Source organism: Setaria italica, chromosome IV (genome assembly GCF_000263155.2).
Source record: "Setaria italica strain Yugu1 chromosome IV, Setaria_italica_v2.0, whole genome shotgun sequence".
In the NCBI taxonomy this organism is placed as follows: Eukaryota; Viridiplantae; Streptophyta; class Magnoliopsida; order Poales; family Poaceae; genus Setaria; species Setaria italica.
In genome coordinates, this window is record NC_028453.1 from 36,080,592 (window position 1) to 36,101,468 (window position 20,877).

At 45.0% G+C, this 20,877-nt stretch overlaps 2 protein-coding genes across 2 annotated transcripts; both read right to left on the reverse strand.

Annotated features, from left to right (window-relative positions):
- Positions 1-7,697: 7,697 nt before the first annotated feature.
- Positions 7,698-11,194, reverse strand: LOC101775136 (transmembrane protein 258). The gene is made up of 4 exons (XM_004966003.3): positions 11,066-11,194; positions 10,867-10,967; positions 8,059-8,137; positions 7,698-7,975 (listed from the first exon to the last, which is right to left on the reverse strand). The coding sequence occupies exons 1-4, from the start codon at positions 11,192-11,194 to the stop codon at positions 7,928-7,930; spliced, it is 357 nt and encodes a 118-aa protein (XP_004966060.2). The 3' UTR covers positions 7,698-7,927.
- Positions 11,195-16,266: 5,072 nt separating this feature from the next.
- LOC101775538 (translation initiation factor IF-2-like) lies at positions 16,267-17,573 on the reverse strand. The gene has a single exon (XM_004966004.2). The coding sequence runs from the start codon at positions 17,462-17,464 to the stop codon at positions 16,625-16,627; it is 840 nt and encodes a 279-aa protein (XP_004966061.1). The 5' UTR covers positions 17,465-17,573; the 3' UTR covers positions 16,267-16,624.
- Positions 17,574-20,877: the final 3,304 nt, after the last annotated feature.

The following is a 20,877-nucleotide window of genomic DNA, read 5'->3' on the forward strand; positions in this document are numbered from 1 at the left end:
TTTACTTCAGGAAAGATCGTGGAACTGAAGAACGTGCAGCATGTCCCTTCTATCAGGAAGAATCTAGTTAGTGGCTCCCTTTTGTGTAGGGATGGTTTTAAGGTAGTGCTTGAGTCTAATAAAATTGTCGTGTCTAAGAGTGGACAATTTATTGGTAAAGGCTATGAGTGCGGAGGCTTGTTCCGCTTTTCCCTTTCAGATTATTGCAATAAGTCTGTGAACTATATTTGTGATGGTATTAATGAGAGTGATGCTAGTGTTTGGCATTCAGGTTTTTGTCATCTGAATTTTGGTTCTATGTCTCGACTTTCCAGCCTGTGTTTAATTCCGAATTTTTCCATTGTCAAAGGTTCTAAGTGCCATAGTTGTGTGCAATCTAAGCAACCTCGAAAACCTCACAAGGTGGCCGAGGAGAGACATTTGGCACCACTTGAACTAATTCATTCTGATATATGCGAGATGAATGGTGTGTTGACCAAAGGTGGAAAAAGATATTTCATAACTTTGATAGATGATGTGTCTAGATATTGCTATGTATATTTATTGAAAACGAAAGATGAGGCTCTTAACTACTTTAAAATCTATAAGGCTGAAGTTGAGAATCAACTTGAGAAAAAGGTAAAGAGAATTAGGTATGATCGTGGTGGCGAGTATTTCTCTAATGATTTCGACTTGTTCTATGAAGAACATGGTATTATACATGAGAGGATGCCTCCCTATTCGCCCCAATCAAACGGGGTTGCCGAAAGAAAGAAATCGCACCTTGACTGACTTGGTGAACGCCATGTTAGACACCAGTGGATTATCTAAGGCATGGTGGGGGGAGGCTGTATTGACTTCATATCATATTCTGAATAAAGTACCCATGAAGAATAAGGAGAAAACTCCCTATGAAGAATGGATTGGAAGAAAACCATCACTTTCATACTTACACACTTGGGGTTGCTTGGCCAAAGTTAGTGTCCCAATCAACAAGAAACGTAAGTTGGGACCTAAAACTGTGGATTGTGTCTTTTTGGGATATGCTCATCATAACATAGCCTATAGATTTTAGTGGTTAAATTAGAGGTGCCTGATGTTCATGTTAATACCTTGATGGAGTCTCGTGATGTTACTTTCTTTGAGAATATATTTCCTATGAAACAATTGCATAGTATGTCTAGACTATCTTCTGATATGATTGCTGAGACAACTCCTGAACATATTGTGCTTCCTGATCATACTGAACAAACACTTGATCCAGTTCATGAGGAGGTTAACAGTGAAGCTCCTAAGAGGAGCAAGAGACAAAGAACTGCAAAGTCCTTTGGTGATGATTTCACTGTCTATCTCGTAGACGATACTCCTAAGACTATTTCAGAGGCATTTGCATCTCCAGATGCAGATGATTGGAAAGAAGCTATCCATAGTGAGATGGACTCTATTCTTTCTAATGGAACTTGGGAGGTTGTTGATCGACCGTATGGTTGTAAACCTGTGGGTTGCAAGTGGGTGTTCAAAAAGAAGCTTAGGCCTGATGGTACTATTGATAAGTACAAGGCTCGACTTGTGGCTAAGGGTTATACCCAGAAAGAAGGCGAAGATTTCTTCGACACTTACTCACCTGTTGCGAGATTGACCAGTATTCGAGTATTACTTTCCCTTGCTGCCTCACATGGTCTTCTCGTCCATCAGATGGATGTTAAGACAGCTTTCCTTAATGGAGAGTTGGATGAGAAAATTTATATGAATCAGCCTGATGGGTTTGTAATAAAGGGTCAAGAGAACAAGGTGTATAAATTGTTGAAATCTTTGTATGGCCTGAAACAAGCACCTAAGCAATGGCATGAGAAATTTGATACTACACTCATATCAGCAGGCTTTTCTATCAATGAGTCTGATAGATGTGTGTACTACCGCCATGGTGGGGGTGAGGGAGTTATATTGTGCTTGTATGTTGATGACATACTGATCTTTGTACAAATCTTGACGTGATTAAAAAGGTCAAGTCATTTCTGTGCCAAAATTTCGACATGAAAGATCTGGGAGAGGCTGATGTAATTCTGAATATCAAGTTGATCAAAGAAGAGAATGGGATTACTCTCACGCAATCTCATTATGTGGAAAAGGTCTTGAGCCGGTTTGGCTTCAAGGACAGTAAGCCTTCTCCCACACCTTATGATCCGAGCTTGATACTTCGGAAAAACAAGAGAATTGGTAGAGACCAATTAAGATACTCTCAGATTATTGGATCACTTATGTATTTAGCCAGTGCTACTAGGTCTGACATCTCATATGCTGTTTGCAAACTGAGCCGGTTTACCTCTAATCCGAGAGATGATCATTGGCGTGCGCTTGAGCGAGTCATGCGCTATTTAGTTGGTACTATGGATTATGGAATTCACTACTCCGGGTATCCTGCGGTACTGGAAGGCTATAGTGATTCAAATTGGCTATCTGATGCTGATGAATTGTATGCCACAAGTGGATACGTCTTCACTCTTGGTGGTGGTGCTGTTTCATGGAGGTCATCCAAACAGACTATCTTAACAAGGTCTACCATGGAAGTAGAACTTGCAGCATTAGATACAGCCACAGTTGAGGCTGATTGGCTACGTGAACTCTTGATGGACTTGCCTATTGTCGAGAAACCTATGCCGGCAATACTTATGAATTGTGACAATCAAACGGTGATAGTCAAAGTGAACAATTCTAAGGACAATATGAAGTTATCAAGACACGTTAAGAGACGTCTGAAATCTGTCAGGAAAATGAGAAACTCCGGAGTAATATCAGTGGATTACATCTCAACTGATAAGAACTTGGCAGATCAGTTCACTAAGGGGCTGTCACGTAATGTGATAGACAGTGCATCAAAGGAGATGGGTATGAGACCCATATGAGCTACACCATGGTGGTAACCCAACCTATGTGATCGGATATCCCGTGAAGTAGGATCTGGGAAGAACAAGCCATTGGATAGCATGAGAGTATCCTACTAACCCACTCGAGAAATGATGCAACACTCTCAAACCACTGCATGGCAGGGTGGCTACTACCTTAATATATTTTGTTGGCTTTAATTAGCAAAGATGTTGCCTTGCAGAACATCTTGGAAAAATATACCTATATGAGCCCGACTGTTGTAAGGTCGCAGTCTGTGAGACTTGGGTGATCTCTAGTAAGCTCATGAAGAGACCAGGGAGTATGACGTATATGCTCCACCCACGGGGTAGGCTACTGGCAGCCTGGTACTAGTTCCGACTTTGAGAGAAACTTGTCCGCACAAAACTTGCAATTCAAGGCTTAGTCCATTGTTCAAGTTGTGGATGAATGTAGCTTGAAGCTCTAGGCGAGAGTTCAACTTAACAGTCCTTGCTGAAAGACTGGTATATCAAACAGTAGTGAGAAATGTGCAAAACACCTAAATGGGTATTTGAGATCTGATGGGGGATTGTTAGATATATGGGCTTTGCCCATATAAATGATAATTCTAAATAAATCTCAAAGGCCCATTAGCGTAAAGAGGGGGTACACCATCTATTAGACCCATATTGCTAATAGATGAGGGTGTTGGGGCTTTTCCTCCCTATATATATATGGACCACCTCCCTCATAAAAAAGATGCAATATAGACTACTATACGGGAAGGTCCCCAGGTTAGGGTATCCCTAAGGTGGTCTGTACTTAGGTTTTTGCCTCCTCTCGCTGTTGCGCCGCCACCGTAGTCTACTCCATCCCAATTGTCGGCGTGCACCGGCGATTGGGAGAGCAGGTCTCCGGAACCGTCGTCTTCAGCGATCCTGCACCGGGAGAGGGCGAATAAGGTTTTTGGGAAGCGCTCTGCGCGACTGTTCGATCGCTTCCTCCGCTTTGTCAAGTTCTTCGTCGACTCCTTCACCACGACTCGTCTACCTCTTCGTCTCTCGGGCGTCACTCGTCGTTGCGAACAACGTCAGGCTGCTGATCGTCGTCGCCTGCTGTACCCGGTAGTCGTCCAGGAGCCGGTCTTCATCAAGAAAGAAACGTACGATCTCTTATCTCAAATTATGTCTTCCATACTAGCTATTATGATCTGTTGCAGTCTGATAGCACTGGATAGTATGGTAGAATGTGTGATTCTATTTGCAATGATAGATTTGTCTAGATCTTGCGTAGACATGTCTAGTTTAATCTAGTATCTGTTCATCGTATTCATAATTTATTTCTGGATTAAATTAAAACTAAAAGTGCTTATATATCCAACACGTACAAGCTAATCAAAATAGGTTGAACCAAGTTTGAACATCACTATTGGGTGATGTGTATCACAACCGCAACTTGTCCATTAAAAGGCTCCACATCGGCATTGCCATCTGAATCTCATCATGGCCACAGTGTTCCTTCTTCTCAGCATGCACCAAAGTTGTTTTTTGCAGTGATACTGGCATAAGTACCTTTGCCGGCGGTTAGTGGTTATGAAAGGAACATACGACGTGATTGGGCTGTCCCTTGGGTAAGCGGTCTTGGGAGGAGCGTACGTAGGCGAGTGACGTGGGTGAGCGATCCTGGTACCAGGGTACGTGCAGAGAGCGAGCAACGCAAAAAGGACGAGCATCTTTAGTACCATGGCGTTCACTTTCCTGGTCTTGAGCAATTCCTTTAATCAGGCTCGATCTGCAGAGCAAAGAATTCCAAAGTTGTTTTCTTCTCTTTTTTTACTAACGTGAAAAAATTCTTTAGGTAAATTGAGAAAATATAAATACATTTAATACATTCCATCAATTTTACTAATGCAGCGCAGATAAAGATTTTGATTTATGCTGCAGTGTATATTGCACATAGTGAAAAAAGATCAAATTATTTAATTAATAAAACTTTTAGCACTGTGCACATTCAGTGGTCTGACAATACAGGGAGTAGAGTCTACAACACATTTCAATTTTAGAAAATAAATAATTTAAAATACTACAATCAAATATTTTTTACTATTCCTAATTGGAGACTCCTTCTGAAGGATCCATGTTAATATCTTCACGAGATGCATTCGAAAAAAAGATAGATCCATAAAATTCTTACAGAAATCATAAACATTTATCCATCAATCCAGTAGCCTCTATCATCATGGCCACTAGATCTATTATATTTTTCTACAAAAAATTATCCATCTCTATCATGATGAAAATAGTCTGAAATAACCCTCAATTTATATCTAAATTACCCACCTCTGCAATTATAGAAAATAACCTAAAGTAATCATTTAATCTTTATAAAAAATATTCACATATGTCGTTATAGAAATAACTTAAAATAATATTATATTTTTTTATCTAAATTACCCACATTAGCAATTAAAAATAACCTAAACTAACACCTCAATTTGAATATAGATTATCTACGTGTGTTACTAATAAAAATATCTTAAGGTATACCAATATATTAATAATCTAAGATAATTATGTCTCTTATGAGTATTGTGTTAGAATATTTAACAAATGAGAGAGAGTGCAAGGTAAATTAATCTATATGTCCTATTTTTAAAAATAAATTTCTAATTAATGTGACTCAAAATTATTTGGCAGAAGCACATGTCTTGATTTGGTTAATCAAACGGGAAATAACATGAAGTTCTAGATGGATCATACTTGAAATACAGATTGAGACATTTCAGTAGCAAAGGTAATTGAGTGATCTACTTAGTTTTGTTTCTGTTAGGGCATCAAAGTCTGAAAGTGCGGATAGGAGTTTGATCAACCATGATAAAGCAGGAAGTTCTAAGTTTTACCTTGTTTAAGAGATCCTTTATAGGCAGTATTATTCTGTCATGAAGCACTTGAATCCCAAAATTAACTTGCTTGAGTGCAGCATGAGCAGCAAGCGCATCATCGTACTGTCAAAAGATTGTAAATTATGTCAAAATGTTATAAAAATCAACAAAATTTTAAATATATGCTAATTTTATCAACTATCTCTATCTGGTTACGATAAGACGCTGTTTAATTTTCATCCAAATTTAAATACATCTCATGATGTCAAAAGCATGCCCATATATGCAAATTCTATTGAAAGAGTAGAGAGTGGTGTAAAGGTAAAACCGTCTTCTCAGTGGTGACCTATACAATTAAGTGACCTAAATGGAGTATGGACACAACAAGCTTTCAAATTTGGAAACGAGAGGGCAAAGAGATTTTGAGTTTATCATCCTAAATCAAACTATTCTAAGTTTGATCGAGTTTATAGAAAGAACAATAATATTTACTATATTAATTAATATAATTAGATCTATTATTATGAAATATAATTTTATAGTTTATTTTTTGATATGGTAGATGCTAAAATTTCTCTTATTTAATACCCCTTCTCATAAATTTGGTCAAATTTAAAATAGTTTGATTTTGGGCAAACTCAGAAATTCATGATCCATTATGTTTCATGAAAAAGAGAGTAGCTGCATGTGCACGTTAATTATTTCATCACAACAAAAGGATGGACAGGCAAGAGATTAAGACCGAAAGATGGACAAATAAGGGTATCACCCTGAAACTAGCAAGGGTGTAAAGGTGTCTGTACTGTGCAGCTTTTTCTACATATTCTATAAGCTCATAATAAGCAAATCCACACCACCTGTTCCGCAAGTGATAATATCTTGTCTTCAGGTAGCCCTTCCTCTTCATCGACATAGCAATTTGTGCTTTCCCGGTAACTAAGATTCTCGATAATTTCCCTTGTTGTAGGCCTTTCCATGTGGTTAATTTCTATGTAGCTTAGACCAATTTCTAGGCAATTAAGCTTCTCAATAATTTCCCCTATTGTAGGCCTTTCCATGCGGTTAATTTTTATGCAGCTGAGACCTATGTGCAGGCAACTTTCTATTTGTCGACATTCTGTTTCTACTTTGTATGTTGGTGAGGCTTCCAACCTGATTCTCCAACTTTTTAATGCCTGAAAATTGGGGATTAAAGATCTTGATACTATGCAAATTCAGCTGAATTGATAAGTCAAAAGGACATATATATCTTAAATGATCAAACACTATTTCTTACTGATTCAGTGAAGTCTCTACGGTTTGTTACACCATCAAAAGGGTCCACACGTCTCCCTGTTATTATCTCTATGATTATCACGCCCAAACTGTATATGTCTGCCTTACGTGTTATATGTCGGTACATGGTGCCATGTAACAACCGCATTTATAACATGAATGTGTCAAATTCTGATGTTTTAATAGAACTACCGCTACTGGAAAACTGAGCATTCGTCCAATGCGTCAGTACCGAATGCTTTTTTGTCCGGTACTAACGTGCGGCGTTAGTACGGGTCGTCACGCACAGTGCCACCGGAGCTCCTATACTACCGGTTTGGAGCTCCTGCAATAGTAATTTGGGATAGAGGGAGTATCTAAGGACACACAGTCAGCATATTTATAGGCCTAGTGCTGACCAGTTCGCCAAATTGTTGGCAGTTCACAGCTCTTATGCAGATACTCTTTGCGACAGAGCAATCTAGAAAAAACGTTCACGCTGAATATCACTCCTGAACAGCACTGATTGGACTCATCCCATTCCAGGCTCCTTGCTTTATGGTGTGCTCTGGTACTGATTGGATTCTTCTTTCGGTGAAATCATCGTGTCATAACTTCGTCTGTTCATTGCTCATTTACAGGTTCCATCGGACAGCAGATATCCTTGCGGTAACAAGATCGTTCTTTACTCGGACGGTACCACAGGGCATACGCAAAATACAAAATGATGTCGGTAATTTAAAATCAGCAGCAGTTGAGGAAACAGTGGTTGTAGGTTGATGGTATAATGGAGACCTGAGGGGGGCAATCAGGATCGCTTGAACTCGGTTGCTCTCATACATTGTTCTAAAACAAGTTCAAATGAGTGCATACTAGGACAACACATAATTTCAGAATCTGGCATATCCTACAATTACGGCTGGAGCAAACGACTTGCATAGCCAGTTGTCAGACATAAACGCCACTTGCAAGGAGCACGAACAGAGACCCAAAGCCCTGCAGAACAATCAAAGCTAACTTAGACATGAATTGTTTGCCCCACAGAATTGTACAACAAAAAGGATCTGTATAAGGCTTACCAGGAATACAGAAGCCATAGCAGCTGTTGTGATCTCCTTTGCCAGGCTACGGCTCCGCCTGGATGAAGTTGCTTCATAACTGAAAGACAAAAAATATCATTAGCAAAGCACTGTGGTTATTTTTATCTCCTTATTTAAGCTCTACAAATCTACCATCTATCTTGAAAATTTGAAGCATACGGCTTGGCTCATCATTCAACTCACAGTATTAATAATTCATGTAATTGTTTTTATTTTGAACAATTAGTTATGTCCTGGAAGATAATCAGATTCTGTTTGTTGGTAAGCAATTTCCACATAAAACAATGACAAGTTTACTGCTAGCAGTTAATTATGCGATTCCTATAATCTGCTCCTGGTCAATTTCATTTATTGCACACAAGACACAACTGGTAGATATTTGAGCAGACAATTTGATAGAAAATACATTGCAACAAAAATGAAATGCTCACACAAGAATTATACGTTTGCTAATCAAGATTAAGACTGAAAATCAACACAACACATATGTGTGTGCCAGCATGCGATATTTAACCAAAGAAAACAACCATAAGGTTGAATTTGTGATTTTAGACAAGTACCAGAATATATGAAGAAAATATAGTTTTAACTGAAGTGCTGGACATTGTTTTTCATAATTTGATAGGACCAGTTAGCCTCACAATGATAATTAGGATAGGCATAGATTCACACACAAAAAGGAAGAAAACAGTAGTAAGTTGCACTCACGACGAGTGAGTTGCACTAATTGGTCCGGGTCAGGGCGTAGGTTAACCAGTCCAATTACCCCCCCCCCCCCCCCCCCCCAGCTTGTCGAAATCGTGTAGGCCTAAGCAGCCAAGGTTTGTGTACTATTGTAGAGCAAATAATTTCAAGTTACAAAACCACATGGTGCATGTTCTATTCCAGAAACCAACCTTCAAGCTCAGGGTACAAAATTCAACAAGACAAAAAGAAAATCCCTTCTCATTATTCAGCATAGAGTTATTAAATGTTAATAGACTCCAAAACAAACTAAGCAACTACCAAGGATATCCATTGCATTCCACTGGTTGCTGCTGCCACTTCAGAATCACACTAAAATCCCAGACAAGAATTTTCTCATCAAACCAGTGTTTTAAATAGCGGGCTAAGGGGTTTAGCGGTGGAACTCTAAAGCAGAGCTAAATCGGGCTATAGCGGCTAAATTGCACATGAACTCAAATGGTGGTAACATGCCTCAAATGGGTATAGCGGGCTATAGTGGAAGCTACAGTGGGAGATTTAAAACCTTGCATCAAACCTAAACCCACAGCCCCAGTTCAAGATACAAAGGTAAGCACCAACCCCTGTGTTCTGTCATCCAACATCAAAATCTACAGGGGTTAAACTCTGCACAGCACCTACCAACAAGGCAACAAGACATCATTCAGGATCCACCTACACTCATCTCGACTGAGGTTATCCTAACCCTGATAGCGCCATGATGGTATCACCAAACGGATCAAGCCAACGAACACAACACAGCAATACATGAAATGAAGGAAAAAAAACTCAAATTAAAATGCATGGATGGATTCAATTTAATAGACTCCAAGGTAAACTACACAGCTACAAAACACTGGCCCGGTTCACAACATCAAGGTAAGCACAACCCCTGTGCAACTGTCATCCAACATCCTAGAAACCTCTATGGCACCTACAAACAATCCATTGGTCGGGATACTGTCTCTGCCGTGATTGGAGTTTTCCCCAAGCGGCATAGCACAGGACAGGGATGCTAACACGGTAACACCTATGGATAAAGCCAACAAACACAAGGCAGCAATGCATGAGATCTCCAATCCGAAAAGTCAGACAGGTGAATTCAAGAACCGATTAAGAAAAACTCGGCATGCAAAACACATGGCATGAGGCCAGCATGCGATGCTTGAGCCAAGAAAACAATCATAAGATTAAATTTGGGTTTTAAACAAGTTTTGGCTTTCTGAAACTACAAGCACTAGACATTATTTTTATATAAATTTGTTAGGACCAGTTAGAATGGAAATGATAATTTGGATAGGCCGTTCACACACATAAAAACAAAGAAGAAACTACCAAGCCTGTGTTACTGCCATCCCAACATCAAACTCTACAAGGTTTAAAATCTACAAAAAAACCTACTAAAAGGCGACTAGTAGTACATCAGTAAGGATCCACCTAAACCCATCCCGAAAGGGTTTATACATCAGCTCATTTTTCGCTTCAATCCACATATATTGGAAGGGAATTATTGGATCCAAACAAGCCCTTATAGTGCATAAGGGTAGCACAAACAGATCGAGCTAACGAACACAACATAGCAACACATGTAATGGTAAGATCTTAAATTGAAATACATGTATGGGATCAACTCAACATACAGCAAAAGAGCTAATAGACTCCAAAGCAGGAAGAACCCAATTCCATCAAAATTCACTGGATCCTGCTACTACAGTCACACCCCAGACACGAAAAATTCCACGATCAATGCTAAACCCACTGGCCCAATTATGACATCAAGGTCAGCACAACCCCCGTGTAAATGCCATCCAACATCTTAATAAAAACCTATATGGCGCCTACAAGACAGTCCATCGGCCAACAAACACATCAAGTCAACACACACATGATAGCAACATATGAGATCTCCAATCCGAATGGTCAGAGAGGTAAATTCAAGATCTGATAAAAAAAATAGGCGTGCTAAACACATCAGATCCGAACAGATCGGGGTCATCAGGCAACCGACGCGCGAAATCGCAAGGTATACGGGGCCAGTAAGAGATGGCGGGGAAGTCGACTCACATGAAGAAGGATGCGGTGAGCATGAGTCCGACGGAGACCATGAGGGCGGCCAGCGACGGGTACCACTCCACCGGCACGGGGCTCGAGATCGCCTTCGCCGCCTGCGACAACCAATCACACGATCCCACACGCGTCAGCACAGCGGGCTAGCGAGCAGAACCCCAGATCCACGCGAGAGAGTAGGCAGCGGAGGGCTTACCATTACGCCGGATCTGCTGCCTGCCGTTGCGGTCGCCGCCTGGTCTGCCTGCCTCGTCGTCTCTTTGTTGCCCCCGGATGAAACTACTAGCGAGCAGGAAACCAGATCCGGGGTGGGAAGGGTTTTCATGGGCCGTGAGTTTGTTTGGGGGATCCGCGCGCGATGACGATCGCGGAGATTGGATGGCCCGGCCCATGAGGCCATGAGTTCGGGCAAAAGGATACGGCTTGTTCCTTTCGTGGCCCAGCCCAACGGGAACCAAACATCTCATACAATACCACCAACAGGGAAATTTGGGATTTTCGAGTTTGCGAATGGCCTGAACCGTAATATGATACTCCTATGATTAAGAATCTAATCATTCCGTTTCAAAAATAAAATCTAATCATTCGAATGGATGGATGGATGGACCTTGTCACAGATGGTGATCACCGATGACGGAGTCGCGGGGGACCAAGCGGAAGCGGCAACCAGAAATGCGCCAGCAGTGACCGGAATACGGTAACTAGAATGTGGATAAGTACTAGTGGATGACGTGTGGGTCCTCCCAGGTCCGGTGCGGCGCCTTACAAGTTACAAGCCGCCCATGTAACGGAGACGAACAATTCATTATCGTTACTCGTTAGTACCTCCAAAAGTTGCCAGAGTTAGTGATCTCTTTAACTCGATGATTCATACTCGTGCTCCAACAGTCTTGATAAGATATTTTTCCTATTTCAAATTACTGATCATTTTAACTTTTTTATACCTTTAAATATATATTTTATCTAGATACATAAAAAAATATATATCTAGAAAAGTGAAAACGAACAATATTTCACGGCAAAAGGTTGAAGCACGCACGGTTGCACGAAGGCTAGAAAACTAGAATAGTGGACGTGCAAGACAAAACGGAGGATGTCGAACGCTGCTGCCCACACCACACCGCGACACTGCGCAGAGACCGCCGGCCGACCCGGCGGTCCGCCGCGACCCAAGCCGAAGGCATGCGGACAAGCAACTCTGCCGTGCTCCCACCGAAACCCAAGCGCGAGCGCTCGTGCAGCTTTCCTTTCCTCCGGTCGCGACCCGGCAGTCTCCCGTGTCCTGCCGTCGATAATAGGCCACCGCCCGGCCCCGGCGCCGAGCTCGTCGTTGTGCGCTTGCGCTCCAGCTCACCTCATTCTCATCCGCTGCCCACACCCAGAGAGCACGTGCTCGCAGGTCGCCCGGTCGCCCCCCGGTCGCGCGGATGAACTGGAGCCCGGCCCCGGCGTATCGTGAGCCGCAAATATGGTGCGGCTCCGCACTCCGCACTACGGCGAACAACAAGCTGAGGCCTGAGGATCGAGAAATCCCCATAAAATAGTTTTGCAGTACAGGATTGAGATCTTCCGTCCTGCTGGTTCAGACCAACCACACGGCATGTGTACCGAATCCGCGTGCGTGCTCGGTTGGCACGCACGTGCCCATCACTTTTGGCTTCGACAAGCTGTTGCTGCGCAGGAAGGGAGTGGTGGTCTGCGTTTCAGACACCGGCAGGCAGAGGGAGGGGAGGGGCAGTCGGCAGTCGCCTGCACTGCAACTCCTCGGAGCGACGTAGCCCCACCTCGCACGTGCTGCACAACAGCACAAGAGCCCTATGGCTCTATCCAAACGCGCTGCTGGTGGTGGCCGCCTAGTCGGACTGTGATTCTGCGAGGCGCGAGCCATGCCGGATTCACACAGAAAATTAAAGAGCTCACCTCTGAAGTTTTGCAGAAGAGACAGGAAATGCTTTGTAGGATGTGTGAGTTGGGGCTCTGTCTGTTTTGGCCGAAACGGAGCCTGTGAGAACTCACCGATGACATTGTGGTTAGTAGACTCTCCAGTTCAAAGGCCACTATCATTGGAACTTAAACTACTTCTAAAGGATTTGATATTACGTTGGACCATTAGACACGTTCTTTCTATTGTGGAAAATTCAGGACTTCAAGGATCGAGTAGAACTTAGCCTCAATAGAAAATTCTCACCTAATAGCATGGGACCGCAACTTTAAACATAATTGTCATTTTTTTTAAATAATTGACATCTTTTTCGAAGTCAAAGTATCTTATGACATTGCTTGGTTTCCTTTCTTCTTCTTCTTTTTTGACATCAGGAGCGGCACGGGAGTTTGCCATCGAAGTTTATGTGATAATGCTGAGTTGACATTATGCATGGAAAAGGTCCATATGCTTCATACTAATAATACTATTCATTATTCACTTCTCATGTACTTGGAGGATCTTATAGTGTACGATCTTTTAAAATAAAAAAAAGAAATGCTATGTTATTCCTTGTTGCCCTTTCTAAGAAAATGTCAGGTGGCACCGAAGATTGCTTTTGTGGGTACGTGTTGATTCAAATATTTTACTATATTTTATTAAAGTGAAAGACAGCAACGGAGCCACACATGAGCACGCACGAACAAATTTTCTTTAATACACGTAGTATGCAGCATCACATCATATAGATTATGGTACTGATAAACAGGGGTGGACCCGGGGCGTGGCCCTAGTTGTGGTCCAAAATGCTTCCGTTTTGGGTCGGACGACAGTAATGATCACAAATTCATGATCTTGATTTGTTAATCATGGAAGTTTATGGAGGGGAATAAGTAGATCCGGTTGTGTTCCTCGATTCTGAAGGGTTTCGTTCCGGAGGTCAAAATATAGGGATTGATTCCAAGTCGCTAAGAGGTCGGAATAATCAAAACCAGCTGGAATAGAATCAAGACCCGAACCGAACGGTTATTTTGTGTTATGCTAGATTTTAAATCGGATCAAATCAATCCGTGCGGAATAGATCTCGTTTCAAGTGGTTCCAAGAGAACTGAACGAGACCTAATTAGGAAATGAACCGGTAAGGCTCGAGAGAGAAGGTGCCTATAGACATTATCGTACATGGACGTGGCCTTTGAGGAACATCTTCATGATCTTGATCAATTGATTATTTATTCTCTGAGACTGTTATTTCTTCCGTTCTTAATATGACGTCGGATACAAGCTAATTAATTACATTAATTTTTAGCTAATTAGCTTGTCATGTGTTTATCTGAAGCAACAAATTGGATGCACGGTTCAAATTCCAACTTATGAGTTACGAAGTTGCTCAAATTCCTTTATTGAAGGACAATGATCAATCTTGACGACTCTGGGCATTTTTGTCATTCGGGCGGGCGCCAATCTTGGCGGTAGGTCATGATGACGTGGATCTAGGGCAATGATGGTGCACCGCCACAAATCCACAATGTGACGATGCCAACAGGCATCTTTTTTACATCCTCTTTCTGAACAAACATGAGGAACTTTTGTCAACAAAAAGAATGTTAGATTGGTTTTGTTCTTATAATTAATATATGATGTACAAATGATAAGCTTCTAAGGCCTGTTTGGATCCCATAACTAATAGATAAAAGTACTAAAATTTAACATATTTATGCATTAGCCCATCTAAACGAGATGGAAGGGCTAAACTTTAGCCCACACAAAAAGTGCAAAAGCATTAACTAGTGAGGAGGAGCAAATAGGTGCTAATGGATTGTAAAAAGACAAAAAGGGGAAAGAAAGGGAGGAGGTGATGAGATAAAAGGGCAAAAATGATATTTCATGGACTTTAGCTCTATCCATTGGCCATATGTCCAAACAGGAGTGTTAATAGATAGAAGTGCTAAACTTCACATGGGCTAAATTTTAGCACTTGCTAAGAAGAGCAACGGAGAAAAATAACAAATTGATAGCCGAGTCTTATCATCTGCAAACCATGTGGTCATGGTCCTCCTCCAGTAGAGGTGGACAAATATCCCCTCTCCCTCTCCCTTTCGTGAAACAAATATCCCCTCTTGCGCTGAAAGAATCGAACGTTCCAATCCTAGGTGGAACATTCATGATATAGATCCCAATCCAAATGACCTAGCACGTCATGGAAAAGCACCGCTTTATTATCGAAAAATGCACCTGTTTTAGGTCTTGTTTGTTTGAGATTATAATTCACCTAGATTATATAAATTAGATTATAGGTCATGAGCACTACAGTAAAAGATCATCTTGGACCACGTTGGGATCACAGCAGCTTATTTCAGATTATTTGTAATTAGACCATAATCCAGCTTACCTAATCTAGGAGACAAGACCTTCTTAGTCGAAAGAAGACCCTCCTCCCTCTCATCCCATCCCATTTCGCGCGCTCTCGCAAACAGAGTATCCGATGCCATTGCTCGCATGTGCGCCGCACATCGCCGAGGGCAACAAAGATCAGCGTCCACATCTAACGAACGCACAAACACGAGCGCAACACGGCCAGGCGACAGAACGCGAGAACCTCCACCCGGCAAGGCAACAAAACGCCTTTCGTTCTCTAAATTCTGAAAGCCGGAGACGCAGCAACAGATAAACCCGAGCTTTGACGGATGCAGGGTAACAGCTGCCGAAACCCAAAGCTTCTGAAGAAAATTGTTAGACGTGGAGATCGACGGACGCACAACATAAGTGACGGCAATACAATAGTGAGCTGCTGGCAGGATCACAAATTTTATACGGCATTACGGCGCTGCAAGCGCCGCCCAGCTGTGGTCCCGATTGATGATTAAGCGTAAACGTAGCCAAGCTGAGAGCAGGTGTCGTGTCACCACCACCATGGAAGCCGGTGGGGGATGCGGCCAAGCCCGTGCGGCCGGTGGGCATGTGAGGGCGCCGAGGCGAGGGGGAGTAAACAAAGCGGCGGAACACGACGGGGCAGCAGGGGGACAGCTCCAGATGCGCCCGCAGTAAACAACAGCTTCGGCGACCGGCGATTCGACGAACAGGGCAACCAGAGCGACGCTTGTCCATGCTCTGTGCGTCCGGACATGCGGCGATCTTGATTCTTCAGAGACCGCCGTGTAGGCGTGTTCTCCTGCTTGCTGAGTGGGCAGTGATCGTCCGTGCCCTATCTTTAATCGCCACTAGCGCGGACGCAATCAAACAGTGCCACCAACAGCTTTATAAATCTTCATCAGTAGGTGAGTAGGATTTGATATTACAGCCCGGTGACTAGGCACTGTTCATATCTTTAATCCGAATTCGTTCTACCAAACGGTTTCCAAACGCCATTGCTCTAGCATGCCTATGCTCCAGGCACAGCGGTGCGCGTGGATTGGTGACGCGGAGTCGCCGTGCTCAGCCGCAAGCGTCGCGATCGCTATACTCAAATCTCACTCGAATTCAGCCAAAAATAATGAAGAATTTGCATATGCTTAAGCCACATTTGCAAAAACAGGCATAATTTACAGCAACTTAGCTACGGGTTGTTCCTTTATCGATTCACATGATGCGATGGCGCATTGCGCAAGGGTTCTATCCAAAACTCATGGAGCTACGATGTACTAGCACCAGGAAACGCGAAAAAAAAACCCCAAATCAGATGGGGAACAAGGAACGGAGTTACCATCCATCTCCTCCGTCCAATCCCCCCAACACGCCTTCTCTTCTTCATCTTCTTCGCTCACCATCTCCGTTATTGCAGTCTTGCAGAGCTTGCGGTCTTGGCAACTCGGCCGGCTCGGATTGGCGCGCGCCCACCTAGACGCCCGCGGCCGTCGCCTGGCCGCGGCGGACGGTCTCCCTGTGGCGGATGAAGGACTCGATGCGCTGCAGCTTCAGCTGGTGGTGGAACTTGTTGATGAAGGCGTCCGCCGCCGCGTCCACCTCGCCGCCGGCGGCGGTGGCGCTGGCCTCCTCCGCCTCGGCCTCCGAGTCCGAGTCCGACGACTCCGGCTCCGCCACGGGGACCCGCCGCCCGCGGCGCGCCCCCTCCCTCGTCGTCGCCGGGCGCCGCGCCTCCACCGCACGCACGGCCTCCTCCACCTCCTCGGCCTCGAAGTGCGCGAACGCCGACCTGTCGCTGGCCGACTTGTGCAGCCGCGCCGGGAGCCGCGGCAGCTCCGCCTCCGCCTTCGCCTCCGACCGGCTCCGCTCCATGTGCGCCGCCGCGTGCTCGTTCACCGGCTCCTGCTCCGGCTCCGGCTCCGGCTCGACCTCGCGCTCGCGCTCACCCACGGGCTCCTCCTTCTCCACCGCCGGCGCGGGGGGCTGCTCCTCGTACCCCAGATCCACCTCCCCCGCCACGGCGGGCTCGGGCCCGGGCGCGGCGAAGCGGTTGAGGTTGAACGACCGGAGCCGCTCGAACGCCATGGAGGGCACGCGGGACAGCTTCCGGTACGGCTCCTCTCCGCCACCCGCACCCGCACCCGCACCCGAGGCGGCGCCTTCTCCCTCGGCGGCAGCGCCGTCCGCCGGCGCGGCGGCCTTGGAGGTGACGGCGATGGTGCCGATGACGATGTTGAGCACGACAAAGAGCACGGCGGGGGTGAACCACCCGTGGACGGCGCTCCACAGCGCGGGGATCGCCTCCACCAGCATCGCGACGCCCTGATCCGGTTGGGGGGTGGGGTTTCGGCGAGGAGTGAGAGGAAGGCGAGGAGGCGAGGATGGCAGAGGAGGTGGTGGTGGGGAAGACGGAAGAGGGGGCGGGGAGAGTGGGGCTTATTAGGAAGGGGAGTGAGGTGGGGGCGTTTCGCGCACATGGCCACGGAGGAAACGGACAAATGGAAGGTGGGTTTTTGGATTGCTCTCTTTCCCTTTTTCTTTTTCTTTTCTTTTTTTCAAAGTGTTCCATCAGATTTTTCTTTTCTTTTTTTTTCAAAGTGTTCCTTCGGATTCTATCCAGGGTTTTACAAAGCCTGTATCCTATATACATCTATAGGCCCACCAGAAGATTTGGATAGTCCTAAATATGGAGCTGGATACCGAGATGCATTTGACATGGAGATCATAGCGCAAGACGGCGTAGTCTACATGGAAAGACAGGAACTAGTCGAGAATCAGTAAAGTACTCGTTGTAATAAGAGTAGAACTCCTTTAGTTGTATCCGACTAGTTGTAAGGTATTGCGCAATCTAGCGGTCTGAACCTGTCTAAATCGTGTGTTTGCGTTTACTTTCGAATTCCTGATCTCGACGAGCCCCACTAACCAAAACACTACCTCGAGCACCCCCCTCAGTAGGTTGCTAGGTTTAAACACCGATGGCGCGCACCCCCCTCAGTAGGTTGCTAGGTTTAAACACCGACAGCTGGCGCGCCAGGTAGGGGCACTCGTCGAGAATCCACCAGCGAACTCGCTGGCATAAGCCATCATCAAGCTATTCGTCACGTTCAAAACTGGCGCGACATTTGTCTTCGGCTCATGGGTTTGCATCGCAGACAACGCTAGAAATTTCCACCGCCACATTGCGTCGACCCCGGAGAAGAAGCAGCAAACCATGAAGCTCCAGCGCCAAGCTTTGGAGAATCTCATCGAGAGTTTCGGCGAATTTTCAATTTCTGACCTAGTCAGAGGCTTTGGGGACGAGTCCGAGTTCAACTCGACTTCTCCCGCCCATTGGATTGACTTTCACGAGCCGGCACATAAGCCATCATGCGAGTTGGACTACCACCCGAGTCGATTCCCGTTCGAACTCCGCAACGCGACCACTATTTATCAGGCTGCCCTGTCCAAATCACAATCCGTTATGGATATGATCGAGGATCTCGACTACTACTTGGATCCGGATGAGGAGACTTCTTTATGAGGTCCGTAGTAGGGCCTGGTAATCACATCAACTCCCCAAGGCAGATTCGTCTATTGGCCCAACATGAAGCCACCCGCTCTTGCCAAAGATGACGATTCGTGCCTCAACACCTATCTCGACACTCTCCCGTACCAGGAGGAGCTCCTCTATCGCCCATCTACGAGGAAGGCGGCACCACGGAGGTCATCACTTCAAGCTTGGGAAGCCACTCTCCAGAGCGAGAACTCTTCGCTGTCATTACTAGAGAAGAAGATGACGAAGAAGAGCAACAGGATATAAACCCATGATATGAGCGTCACCCCAATGACGTCTCACAGGATGAACTCACCGCCAACGTTGTCAGAGAACAGACCGAAGCTCAAAAAATTCGACGATGAGCAAGAAACGCCGCAAAAGAAGAGCGCCGCTGCCGCCGCCTTACAGCGGACCTACCAATCCAGAACCTGGATAACGCCTTTGAAGCAGTTTAAACGTGTCACCATCGTACTCCCCTAGCTACCATCGCGTCTATTAATCTCATCAGCCACGCGATGCCTCAGAACAAGTACACCAGTCAGTTGGCTGAACTAGCGGAACTTGCGTATAAATAACTCGATCAGCAAAATCCGATATAGTCAGTCCAACACTCCCCATCCCAACAAAGTTAACATGGCAGCAGCCATAGAGGCCCTCCGTCCAGACCAAGTCAACTCGGAGATGCCAGACCAATCCAAGCTGGAGCTGAAGGTAGTCGGGCAGGACCCTCGGGAGGCCGTGGCCACCGTGAGGCTAACCCAAAGCCTGAATGCCTAGTAGAAGACCTCCGCAACAAGATTAACGCCAGCCGTGACGCCCGTACCATCATTGACGGACAGCGCCGCAAGTGCGAGCAAGAAATTGAACACCCAAGAGATGATACTAACGAAATCCCCATGTTCTCAAGACGTGTGAGAAGGACAACTCTACCCTAAAAGTTCAAACGCCCGGGTATCACCAAGTACGATGGTAAGGAGAACCCAGTCCAATGGCTCTGGTGCTACTCGCTATCAGTACAAGCAGTTGGGGAAAACTACGACACCAAAGTCATCTACTTCCCCATCTGCATGGAGGCGGTCCACTCACATGGCTTGAATCATTGGATAAGAACTCCATCGACTCATGGAAAGACCTTAAGGTAGCATTCACCAACAACTACGCAAGGGCAATGTAGCGTCCTGGCAACATGATCGACTTGTCTTAAGTTAAACAATAAGAAGGCGAGACCCTGCAGAACTACTTACGTTGCTTCTTTGACAAGAAGGTCACAATCGTGGATGTCATGGAGCACGACGTTATAGACTGCTTCCAGAATGGCCTCCACAACCACTGGATGTTCCAGGACTTCGACAGCAGACGCCCCACTAATGTCAAATCTCTCAAGATCATGTTATAGATGTGGGAAAATGAAGAACACAGGGAGATTAAAAGGTTCGAATCCAATCGCAACAAGGTCCAAAACAACAACAATCAGAACAATGGCCAACGCAACGACAAGAACCACAACGATCGCCCCAACAATGACAACCGAAATAATTACTCGGGAGGTCACAACTGTAAGCGCAAGGCAGATAATACTGTCACGGCAATCTCACGGTCGTCCAAGAAAGGTGGCTGCAAGAACCAAGACAGGCTCTCGTTCAACGAGCTCTTGAAGAAATAGTGCCCATGGCACCCATACCACAAGCATTATGCATTAGATTGTTTCAGTCTACACAGAGTCATGAAGGACCTGCCAGATCTATCTGGAACCAAAGACAAAGGCAAGGCCAAGGAAAACGAAGATGATGGTGAGAATGGCAAGTTCCAAACCCATCCAACACTATCAACGTCTTCTTCAGTGGAACTCCGAGTATTGGTACTAAGCGGTCCCAGAAGCTCACTCTTCGAGAGATGATGTCCATTGAACCTGCGACGCCAACGTTCCTCAAATGGTCCGAGGTGCCAATTACCTTCTCCAGGAAGGACCAATGAACTAGTTTCTTAGACCCAGGACGGTATCCTCTTGTCATGGACCCGGTTGTCGCTGGCTCCAAACTTACTAACATACTCATCGACGGCAGTAGCGGTCTTAATGTCCTGTTCACCAAGACACTGAAGAATATGGGTCTCAACATCGCCGATATGCTCACCCCAACGAACTTTCCATTTTATGGGATCATCTCGAGCAACACGACTGTACGCCTCGGGT